A 12,560-nucleotide genomic window follows, 5' to 3' on the forward strand; every position below is an offset into this window, starting at 1 on the left:
CAATGTTATGTTAACTACTTTTTTCTGTTCCTGTCTCTTCCTATCTCCTCTGACACTCCAATTACATGTATTTTAGTTCACTTGATATTGCCCCACAGGTCATTGAGATTCCAGTTATTTTTGCTGTCTTTTTTCTTGTGCTTCATTTTGGATAATTTCTATTACTATTATTTAATATTTTCCTCTACAGTTTTTAATCTACCATTAAGCTGATCCAGTGAAATTTTCATTTCAGATTTTGTATTTTTCATCTATATAAAGGGCCATTTGGTTCTTTTAAAATACTTTTTACTTCTCCTCTCATTCTGTTCATGTTTTCTTTTAAATTCTTGAGCACATTTCTAATAGCTACTTTTAAATCCTGTCTGCTAATTCTGCCATTTCTGAGTCTGCTTTTATTGATTGATTTTTCTCTTGATTACCAGACTCATTGTCCTGTGGGTTTTTTGGGTTTTTTTTTTTCATATCTAGTAATTGTTTACTAGCTGCTAGATTTTGTGACTATTACATTATATAGAATGTCTAGGTTTTGTTTATTCATTTAAAGAATATTAAGTAAGCAATAAATGTATGGAGAGGCAGATCAATTTATTTCTTTGAAGGCTTGTTTTGAGGCTTGTTTAGGTGAGTCTATACTAACCTTTATTCTAGAGCGCAATTATCCCTGTTACTAAAGTGGGATTCTTCTGTGGCCTCTACTAATGTCCTCAGTGTCTGTTGTATTCTGGCTGAATGGAACTTGAACATTTTCTAGTCCTGAAAAAGCTTTAGAGATTATTTAGCTATAATTTTCCAGCAGTTATTTGCCCATCCTCAAACAGATTCTGTCTATGTATCTATAGCTTACTATTAAGCAATAGACTCAAGGGAATCTCTATGTTCATTTCTGAATTTCTTTTTTCTGCCAGCTCCCTCCTCTCCAGCACTCTCCCTCACACATTCTGGCTGCCCCAGCCTGCCCAAACTTTGATCTCTGTCTTTTTGACCCAGTGAGTCAGCCATGCTCTGTTAGGGTTCTTCTTACCTGTACTGTGGTCTGGGAGAGTGTGCCTCTTTGCAGAGGAAGCTGTTGTAATTGTGTTGCTTCTGTTCTCACCTTTATCACAGTTCCGCACTGTCTGTTGTCCAATACCTGAAAACAGCTGCTTCATATATTTTGTCCTGACTTCTAGGGCTTTGTGGTGGGACATCAATTCCAGAATCAGTCATTCCATTTTAGCCAGGGTGAAATAATGCTGCCAATTTTTTTAAACCTTGCATATGAAAAATAAACTCCTAGAATGGATGGCTCTATGATGGAAGAGGGTTAAGGGGAAGAGATGCAGAGGCACACATATAACTATATAACTTTGCCAGAAGCCTGAGAAATGTATTGTATTTAGAAACATTTTTCTCCTTGATTTCAACATGAAATTCAGTGGAAATATTAAATTTGTTTTTGAGAGTTAGGAAAAGTTTCAGCCTTAGGTTATGATATTTCTTCCACTAAATGAAGGTTAATCAGGCCATTTTACTAATATTGCAATATTGTTAATTTGGGTCCTTGATAATAATGAAGTGGTGGCTGCTACTGATGCTGATAACATTTATTTAAGTACCTCCAATGAACCAGGCACTGTGTTCGACTCTTCACATCAACTATTTTTAATCTTGCACAACAACTCTGCAAGTTTGAAATCATGATTCTTCAGAGACTCAGGGAGGTAAAAGTTCCTCAGGCTCACACACTCTGACTAAAGTATTCCATGGTACTTTTGTGGCTGCAACTGGGAAGCAGCCTCAGCTCACCACTAGCAATGACTCCTCCATTATTATGCTGCTCCCTGATTCTATCTTCACCTGAGCTTTCCCATCTGGCAAATTAAAGTGGAAAGCAGTTAACTCCCTCCCCAGAGATGCTGCGCTATTATATAGATGGTTTGCATTATTTTGCTTTGAATAACATCATATGTAAATGTGCTCCTGGAGGTTAAAATTATTATTTTTTTAAAAACTTGGCCTCTCCCACTGGGGTAAGTACTAATAGCTGAAAGTTATGGAGAGGAAAAGGCAGACTAGAATTGTTAGTTGGCTTGGAATTGCTTCTCCACCTTCCTATCCACCCAACACATATTTCAGGTATAAGCTGCCATGACAGAGTAAAGATTAGTACATTTCCTGTCACGGAGTCCTAGCTAGTTCTGATATTCAGTGTCTAGAGTGTGTTAATCCAGATATTAATCATTAACTCTGCATCAGGTGGATGTGTAGGGGGCAGATGTTCTTGCTGAGAAGAATAAACACCTCTTGTGGCACCTGGAAGACTTTATGACACATGGTCCAGAGCTTGGTCACAAAGAGATTCTAGTAAACATGGGCACTTTGCTGCCTCTAACCATCTACCTCTGGTTTGGAGGTTGGCATCTGCCTTCGACGTCAGCTCTCCTGTGGGCCCTGCATTGTTGAGTCCTCCCTATCTTAAACCGCCTTTCCTGGCATTTGAATCATCACTTCGATGATGTGATAATATCTGCAAGTTGGGAAAATAAAAGTGGCATTTGTTTAGCCATAATTAATGAAATATTTATGTTGCATGAGACTATGTGATAAAACCTTAGGCTTAGAGTCCTTTTGCTTCTGATTACATTTGGGATTTTTTTTTCTATGACCAGACATTCTGACGCCAGCTCTTTTACACTGAGCAGATGTCATGTAGTAAAAATGGGTGCCAGATGCTGTGAGCCGCAGAAGGGCGATTTGTTTAAGAGCTGGCTCTGACTTTTTTTGCATTCAATTACTCTGCAGAACAAACCTTACACAAGCATTTAGGTAACTCAGCTAACTTCAGACAAGCATTTTAATAATAGATTTCATCTCTGAATGCATTCTAAGCAATAAACCATATAAATGGTGTTTAAGGAATTAATTGATTTCTGCATAATACCATTATTTTTCACGTGAAGAGAGAGCTGCAAAGCTCTTGGCAGGGACCCAGAGATGTAATTAACGTGGAGGGCCAAATTTTCAGTTGCCCTTAGGTACTGTCACCTCATGCTCATGGCAGGTGCACTGAGGGGAGGGCAGGGAGGAAGGGAATCGGGGTAGAGGAAAGGAGGGAGAGGCAGCTTTGGGTCACTAAGAAAAGAAGCTACGAGTTCAGTGAGTTCCTCTGTTCCCATTTCAGGTCCCAAGCGCATGCCCATCAGGGCGCAGGTGACAGGGGTCACCTCTTCCACCTCTTCCACCACCTCCTCCTCTGCAGATGAAGAATTTGATCCCCAGCTTTCCTTGCAGTCAAAGGTAACAACACTTGGCAAACCAAGAAGGGCCTTGGCTTTTGGGGCTGTTTACCATCCAGATTTCAGACCCAATGTGGGCTCCAGCTGCAGTGGCTTCATTAGGAGGATCACGTTTCATTGCAGCTGACAGCAACTGCTCTTTCTACCTGGACTACCCCAAGAATTATCTCTTTTTTTGCTGTTGTTGTTGTTGTTGCTAATTTTTATAAGCTTGCCTTTCTCTGAGATGTAAAATTGGGGAGGGGGAAAAAAAAAACCAGACGTATTTCTTTGAAACCATTTGGTGACTGCAGCTCTTACAGGGGGTTTAATTTGTGGTCCAACAAGCAAACTATCGAAAAAATTACAACAAGCAGATGCATATTTCTCTGGAGGGAGCACAGCTTCATTTAAGAAGCACTCGAGGCAGATTGCATGGAAAACGTTATGTTTATTCTAATCAGAAATATGAAATGAACCATGCAGTTGCATGTAGACATGGGTACTCCAAGGATCCCTGCTGTGGAAGGAGCTAGCCAGTGCTGGCTGGGGAGATGGCAGACCTCCTTGCTTAATGAGCATTAATATTGCTGGTGAACGCTTTACAGAAGTCCCATGCCCATAGATTTAAAAACACAAACATTGTTATATGTCTGTACATGTATTGGTCACATACACAGAGACATGCATCCCATGACTAAAGCTCTCTGTTGTTTTCCTTTCTCCACGGGGGCTAGAGCAGTTTCACTGGGGCTGGGACACCGAGTGGCTGGACCTAAAATGACTCCCAGGTGGACAGAGACACAGCTCACTGCTCTGGCGGTGTTTATTTTTTGGAGCAGTGTGGATCTGAAGAGAAAGGGAGGGAACCAAATTTATTTACTTAGAGTCAACTTTTCCATAGCTGGCGTTAGGAGCTTTGGCGTCATCTCAAGTCACTCAGGGGTTCCAGCTCCCCACGGCCCAGCCTGGAGCAAGTCAGGAGGGGGCTGGGACATGGCGTGCGTGCGTGCGTGCGTGTGTGTATGTGTGTGTGTGTGTGTGTGTGTGTGTGTGTGTGTGTGTGTGTGTGAGAGAGAGAGAGAGAGAGNGAGAGAGAGAGAGAGAGAGGGAATGAGAGATTATGGATGGACTCCTAATTTTCTAACTGTGGGTGTCTCTGATTAGTTTGTTACTCAGCACAAATTAATTCTATGTTTTGTGTGTTGATTTTGGGGATTTCCTCACTACCCCTCTTATCCCTTTGAGTGACCCTGAGTTATTTCTGTATTCAAATGAGGCAGAGGCCCCAGCATCAGCCATCCTGACACTCTTGGAAAATAAGAGAATGGAGTGGCCCAAGCACATCAAAATAGCAAGACAATGATATCTAGGGCAAACCTTGCAGCTAGCCCCCTGTCCCCTGCTGGCCCAGAACAAAGCCAGGCATTCCTTCAGCTTGCAGCAGGGTCAAGCTTGCCTCCTTCACCTGGCTTCTGACATGGCCTGCTCTTATAGGAAAGGAAGCTAGCCAAAGGGTTACTTCCTTACGATTTCCCAAGGGCTCACACTGAAGGGACGAAGGGAGTTTTTCCCCTCTAGTTTCCTTCTCTCTTCTGTCCCATACAGGTGTGTCCCCAGGCATGTGGCACAGAGCCCACATCAGCTCAAATGAGCCTTTGCACAGAAACCTGGAGACAGGACCTGCACACGGCACCCCCTCTCTTTGCTTTGCCCCTCTCCCCTCCCTGCGGCCTCTACCCAATGCCTGGGTCTGAGAGACGGGGGCATCTTTTTTTGTTTTCGTCCTTAGTCTTCCTTTTCCTCTCTGTAGCGTCATCACCATCACTGAGGATGTAAGAACTGTGCCTGGCACATCGTAAGGCTACATGAGCATTAATAAGTCATCCTTCATTTGTATGTCAACATCTTTTAATAAACAGCCACAAAGGACTTTCTTTCCTCTTCTAGGTTCTGTTTTGCTGACTCTTGATAAAACAGCTGGGGTTTGGCAGCTTTGCTGCTGGGAAGTGCTAAGAAGGCACGAGGCTGTTGAAGTATCCTCCCTTGTAATTGTATTAAAAATGGTCTTCATTTAGAGGAAAATGTTGCCATTTCTCTAAAGCAGAGATGGTTAGTGTGCCTGGCAGTATTCAGCACAGGAAAGGTAGAATTACTAATTGTGTCACCTTGGGCAAGTTATTCAGCCTGTCTGAGTTTTGATTTTCTTATCTGTAAAGTTTAATTCGAGGGATAAATAAGGTGATGCCTGTAATCAGTACAGTGCCTGGCACATAGCACTCAATAAATGCTGAGCCTTACAATATAGGTTAGTAGACTATAAACTCGAGAGATATTGGTTAAGTAAATGAACTGACACTCCATAAACTGAGTTACCCTATCTCTGGATAACAACTACCAGTGATCTCTACCACACCTCCCCTGCACCGGCCCCCACCCCAGCCTTTCCAGAAAGGTCCTGGCTGCCTAACAGAGGGGTTCCCCAACACAAATGGCCCAGAACCTCTGTTCAAAGTGGTTGGCAGTCAATCTGGAAGTCATCCCCTAGGGATAGAGATGATATGATATGGAATGAGTTTCAGTTCTGAGAGCCAAAATTTCCTTCCAAGGCTGAGATCTTTAGGATTCTAGATCATAAGGAGAATTCTAGAAAAATCAAGTTTCATCATCGAGATAGATGTTTTCACTGATGATCTATAGACATTCTGAATCCTGAAAGCTGGGTGCTTTCCTAAGGAGAGTGATGGTCTCTCTATGGAATGGATGACAGAATGGCAATGATCCAAGAAGCCCTGGAAAGGCACATGCTTTTCAGGCACAGTCTCTAACCTCTGTTATGGACCCAGATTCCTCTGGCTGTCGCTGGGGTCAGCCCTGTTAGGTCTATTCCCCACTTGTACATTTATGGTCCTTTTAATGGACAAATATTCAGTTCAACCGCAGTTATTGAATACCCAGGCACCAGCCTAATGTAGCAATTTTTTTTTTTAGCTGAGCCATCCTGCCACCTGTTGGCAGTTCAGTGGCAGCTCAGCTCAGGCTGGGCATCGAACCGGTGACCCTGTTGCTCAGAGCTCACACTCTTGAGTGAGCTCTTAACCAACTGAGCCACTCGGCCGGCTCAGTAGCAATTTTTTAATTCCATATTTGTTTCTGACAGCATTAAAAAGGAATCTCTAGCATGCTTTAATCCTCATCCTAATATAGAAAATTGATGTGTGTGGTCAGAGAAGGCTAACGCATAATAAAACTAGCCCAATTTGAACATTTATTTTGTATATATAGGATGTACATGTATGTATAATATATATACTCCTACACACATACGCATATAATAGGTATACTGTTACACACCGACACACATATAATAGATGAAAAATAATAGAGTGTAGTAAAAAATTATAATTATGCTAATTTATAATATAACAGTCATGCTAATAATAAAAATAGTATTTACTGAAGAGCTATCATATATATTTTTCAGGTATTCTGCAAAGGGCTTGACTTACCTTATCTCATTTGATCCTTATTACATCCCCACAAAGCAGGCATTAAATTGTACTCATGTCTCTGAAGAGGACACTGAAGTTCAAAAAGCGTGTGACATGCTAAAGTCCATGCAGCTCAGCGAAGGATTGATGCCAGCTTGCATGCCCCCCCGGGCCCAGTGCTCAGCCATTATTATCCTCTGCTCTTTCTCCAATCAGAAGTGTCGCCGGAACTTTCAAATATGTGGAGCTGGCCATACCATTATCTCTCCTTTCTCTGGTATCTAAAACCTGGAAGTAACACCATTAAGATCTAGACATCTATTTTAAATGCATCAATTTGGAAAGTTCTCTGTTTTAGAAGCCCAGGCACACAGAGAACCCAGTGACATTAATGATGTGTTTGTACAAGCAAAGAGAAGTGGCGAAGAAAAACAATCTTTTGCCTCTCTCCAGCCAAGAAACCCTTTCATTTGATTTAGATATGTTCCTCTAGTCCCAGGTTTAATTAGGCAATGTAGAACCAACCTAAGGACTATTTAAAGTTGTTAACTGGTTTGCAGGTAGTATATACGTGTGTGTGTGTGTGCGCGCGCGCGCGCGCGCGCGTGCGCGTGTGTGAGCGCACACGCACGTCCCAGGCTCATCATCATTGCTGGGCCTTATGGGAACACCTATATAGAGTATAATTCTTATATTATTCTTTCCTTCAACTGAACAAAGTCAATGCTCTATAAAGCTACTCCCTACACACACACACACACACACACACACACACACTCACCAACACACCAGTTTCCCAATCTGGTACCTTCTAGCCACACATGGCGATTTAAGTTTACATTTAAATCCATTAAAATGAAATAAAAATTTAAATTCAATTTCTTAATCACTCTAGCCTCATTTCAAGTGTCCAATAGCCACATATGGCTGGTGGCTTCCACGTTTCAGACAGCACAGATATAGAACATTTCGATCACGGCAGAAGGTTCTATTGGACGTCATTGTTCTAGAAGCTAAGTAGTGGTTTGGTTGGAGAGGGCAGAAGCCTATGACAATATTTTAAATTTCAACTCCCATTTTTCTCAGATATAAATTTTGTTCTTCTCTGTTGGTTTTTATAGGAGAGGAAGGCACTTAGAAGAAGAAGGAAGCTGGAAAAAGCAACAAAACAATTGGTTAAGCAAGAAGAGTTGAAAAGACTTCATAAAGCTCAGGTCAGAAAACACACTTGAGAGGAGTGGGGGCGTCTGGGATCCTGGGAATCCGGACCTGAAAGCCCTTTGGAGGTCTATAGAATGCACTGGGGGAAGCGGCCTGGAGAAATCCCTCTTCTCTGAGCCACCAGGTTGGTGGCCACTCTAAAGGCCTTGGCTCAATCCTTGGTGGGACCCTGGGGTATGGACCCAGCTCTTGAGCTGGCCCACTCCCAGCTACTTTTCCGTCTGCAGGCATGTTTCCAGCAAACTGAGCCTGAAACAACAGCCAACATGTGGCCTTGGGAACCATCCCAGGCCTTGACTTTGTCCTTATAGCAGTGGCCTGAGTTTTGCCCTCTTTAAGGTCACAGCCTTCTTCCATCTTCCTGAGAGTGTCTTTGCTAAAGTGACAAGTATTAGGGGGCTGTCTTCATTTCAAAATTAGTTGAAAATATAAGCACCCAGCATTCCGATCCGGTTCCCTGGCATAGTCCAAACATTTCTGTTCAAGTTGATCTGCCCAACTCTGTCACAGACAGGCAAAATAAAGCAGAAAGTCAAGGCTTTCTCCCTTTCCCTGAGGACCCTAAAGCTATCTTTGAAGAACGGTTAGGTTTTAGAACCAAAGGACTTAGAACAGCCACTCATATTATATTAATCCAGTGTATCCTTATATCCCTTTCTCCAGTTATCCCCTTTATCTGGCCATGTAGACCTGTACATTATTTCTGACAAGACGGAAGTAGTGTAATCCAGTTTCCTTTACTCTTCACAGTGGCTGACTTGAGAGCTACCCCTTAACCCAGTGGACAGGGAAAATTCTCATCAAGCCCCTCTGTCCACTCTCAACTTCTGAAACAGGTTTCTTTAAAGCCTTTCAACTTCCCCTTTTGAGAACAAGATAAGTCTTTTTGATATGAATTGGCAAACGCAGCAGTGTCCTCTCATTATATTTTCACTCCAGATAGTAGGTGATGATAAGAGAAGAGTCACGAGGGCCTTTTGAGTCCTATTTTGAAGTCTTTGTTAGTCTTTGAGGTTTTCATCCTTAGTTTCTAAAGAATGACCATGATGTGAGCCAGCTTAGGATGCATAACAACACACCACAGAGTGGGCAGCTTAAAGAACAGAAATGTGTTTTTTTCATAGTTCTGGAGGCTGGAAGTCCAAGATTAAGGTGCCTTCAGGGTTGGTTTCTGGTGAGGACTCTCTTCCTAGTTTATAAACAGCTGTGTGTGTCCTCACGTAGCCTTTTTTTTTCTATGCACATGCAAAGAAAGAGAAAGAGAGATCAATCTCTGATGTCTCTTTCTCTTCTTATAAGGACACCAGTCCTATCAGATTTGGGCCCTACCCTCATTTAACCTTTTTTGCCTCCTTTAAGGCCCTGTCGCCTAACACAGTCACTTTGGGAGTTAGGCCTTCAACATATGAATTTGGGGGGGGGGGTACTCTACTCAGTCCATAACAACCACAGAGCCATAATTGCAAAGTAATCAGTAATAAAGTTATTTAAATGCTTCCCTTCCTTTAGCAATTCTACACTATGCCAGCAAGAGATGGATTTATAAAGATATAATTATCTTTAAAAGAAACACAGAGAGGAAGTGGGCATGAAATTACAAGTAGTTTTAGATAGAATTCCCATCTATTTCAGATTTTATGTTTGGGGCTTAAACACTTTTCGCCTGCACAAGAAGAGCCAGGTGGCTGCTCAAGCCCCACCCTTGCTCAGGTCTCTTCACAGAGTTGGAGGTGCTTTGGCAATTGTACCCCTGAATCCAGGAGACACTTAGAAAAATGTGGAGTTAAGGAGGAAGCAGAGCAAGACAGAGCTGGAGTAAGGTACAGGAGGAAGAACACACACGTTCTACCTGCCCCAACACCTGCCAGTTCCTTTAATATGCCTAGTCTGCCAGGTGCAAAATCTGTTCTGCCAAGAGATGTGCCTTTTGGCAGCACGGTGTCTGAAAGCAGAGAAAGTTGATGGGATGAACAAAATGTACATAGGAAAGGCTTTCCCCTCATTTTCCTTTCTAATATACATGAGAGAGAAATAGCTAAGAGTAGGGAAAGTAAACGTGAAAATGCAAAACCAGTCATGGCCCACCTTTGATAGGTGCCAATGGTGAGTCTAAGGAGAGTGGGAGGTTGACCCTTAATGGGATAAATATCTTGTGTCTTAATAACCTGCTAGGAACAAAGCTACCATCTGCTTGCACAGTAAAAGGCCCATGGGCATTTAGTCCCATGGTGCAATGAAAGAATAGGTACAATCTGTACTGAGAACAGGAGCCGGACACACCTAGTGAGGAGCACCCAGCCCAGGAGTCGGCCCAGGTCTCCTGCTCCAGACCAGCTTCCTGGGAGGGCTCTGCTGGCTCTTCTTAGGGAAATGGAATGAAATGGAATGTAAGCATGGTCTGGGTTTCCTCCGGAGCCCCTGTCCTACTCTGAGTGGCTGCAGCTCCAGTGGTTCTGCCATGAAATAGAGGCTGAGGGTCTGAGGAGTGCAGGAGCCTTGATTCCTGCCCGCCTAGCCCAGCAGCCTCTGCCTACGAGCACATCTGTGTGATAGGACTGGTCAAAGGGGACCATTTTAATGTCTACTTGGGGGCAGACTGAGCTCACACACAGACTCCTTGCTTTATGTCCTCATATTAAAGAGGGGGGATGTCAAGTTCTAGTTGTTTGGGAATTTGGAGGTCCTGACCAAGTTAATCAAAGAGGTGACATCACAACTTAAAGGGTTTCTTCCTCTCGGAAAGTAAATGGCAGAATGGGCCCGCTCGTGTGACTCGGCATGTTGAAAGTCCCCATGTGACTGAGGATCCTGACATTGCAGGCCATCCAAAGGCAGCTGGAGGAGGTGGAGGAACGGCAGAGGGCTTCCGAGATCCGGGGCGTGAGGCTGGAGAAGGCGCTCAGAGGAGAGGCAGGTAGGCTTTCGGCAAACCTGGGCATGGGCCCATGTCTCTGGTCTGAGAATAGCGCTGGTCTAATCATCTGGGCAAAACAGTGAGACTTTGTCACTCTCTGTGGTTACATCAGCATAGACAGATGGTCCTAAATCCACAAGTGTTTCACACTTCCACAATCAACCTGGCAGTCCCGTTTGAAATTACGAGGGGTACCGGTGGGCCTGGGGGCCTGGTCAATGGGTTTCTGGTCTGCCCAGTTATCCACTGCTAGTATGAATGTTCTTTGAAATTCAAGGGTTAAGATAAATTCAGGAGAAATAGTTGGACATTCAAGCAATGTTGGTAGTGATTCATAACCTGGACTTGGAGTCAAAATCCTGGTTTCTTCCTTTACTCTGTATGAACTTGGGCCAGTCACGTTCTAAATCTTTATGAACTTTTGTCCTCTAAAATGGAGATAATAGTGGTTTTCTACCTTATAGAGTTGATGTAAGGATTGAAAAAGAAATTACGTGTGTGTGTGTGTGTGTGTGTGTGTGTGTGTGTGTGTATATATATATATATATATATTCATTTTATTGAATATGAATTAGCACATTGCCTGGCACTAAATGTTAACTATTCCACTGATAGCTTCAGATTCTCAGATTCACACAGAATTTACCTGGTGAAGGCCTATCATGTGTTGGACATGAAGATGGTGGGTCTATAACGATGAGTGTGACACAGTGTCTGCCTTTGAGAAGTTTATAGTCCGTTGAGTGGCACAGATATGTAAAGAAATAAAGGACAAGTGCTGTGACAGGAGCAAGCATTAGGGCGCAATGGGAACAGAAGCAAGAGGTTCCTAGCTGATCCTCGGGAGAGAGGCAGTCAGGCTCTGCTTCCTGGAAGAGGTGATCTAGTAAGATGCGGACCAGCGGAGGAACAGGAGTTAACCCGTGAGGTGAGGACATTGCTCTGGCAGAGGGAGAAGCAGCTGCAAAGGCTGTCTGACGAAGTCGTGCCAGCAGCACTGTGAGGGCTGCTCTCAGAGCCTTGCAATGGCCCATCCGAGTGACGGGCCTGGGGTTTCAGCTTTATTAACTGTATGGTTAATTTGTCTCTGGATACCAGGGAAAATGTTGGGGTCTGACTTTAACCCCTCTGTGCCTCAGTTTCCTTGTTTATAAAGTAAGAGTGGTAATCTTTTTCTTTTGTGGTAAGGATTGGCTAAAACAATATGTGAAAGCCCTGGCAGAGTGCCTGACGATGGGATGGATAGGATAGATGATTAATAAATATCTGTTCCTTTTTTTTTTTAACTAAAACACACTATTTATCTCCTTGCAAAGAAAACTCAAATCTGTTCACCAGAAGTAGGCTTCATTACAAAAATGATAACGGTTCCTTGCTGCTTGGAGTGAGTCACTGCCTGTCTTTACAGCTACTGTTGGGACCTTTGGTACAATGAGCTGCCCTTGCTTGATGTTGGGTCATGTTCCCAATCGAGAAAACGCTGGCACTTTTCTTTAGGAATCCACTGATTGCAGTGGGAACCTTAGAAATAAAAAGGCTAACCCAGCAATGCTAGACATGTTGCAGTTTCCTGGGGAGGCAGCGTGATGTAGTGGGGCAAGTAGAATTATAGGCATCCAAGAGCACGGGGTTCAAATTCTGTTTCATTGCATTTAGGCTGTGTGGTCCTAGGAAAAT

General features: G+C 43.3%; 1 protein-coding gene across 1 annotated transcript in view; it reads left to right on the forward strand.

The window, feature by feature from the left end:
- The window catches only part of LOC109388258 (MICAL C-terminal-like protein), a 49,533-nt gene extending 37,997 nt beyond the window's left edge, over positions 1–11,536 (forward strand). Inside the window, exons 6-9 of the mRNA XM_019652825.1 lie at positions 3,164–3,279; positions 7,870–7,962; positions 10,790–10,883; positions 11,499–11,536. Coding sequence (XP_019508370.1) covers positions 3,164–3,279; positions 7,870–7,962; positions 10,790–10,883; positions 11,499–11,536 — 341 coding nt within the window. The remainder of the gene's footprint in view (positions 1–3,163; positions 3,280–7,869; positions 7,963–10,789; positions 10,884–11,498) is intronic.
- The last annotated feature ends 1,024 nt before the right edge of the window (positions 11,537–12,560 follow it).

Source organism: Hipposideros armiger, unplaced genomic scaffold (assembly GCF_001890085.2).
Source record: "Hipposideros armiger isolate ML-2016 unplaced genomic scaffold, ASM189008v1 scaffold_188, whole genome shotgun sequence".
NCBI lineage: Eukaryota > Metazoa > Chordata > Mammalia > Chiroptera > Hipposideridae > Hipposideros > Hipposideros armiger.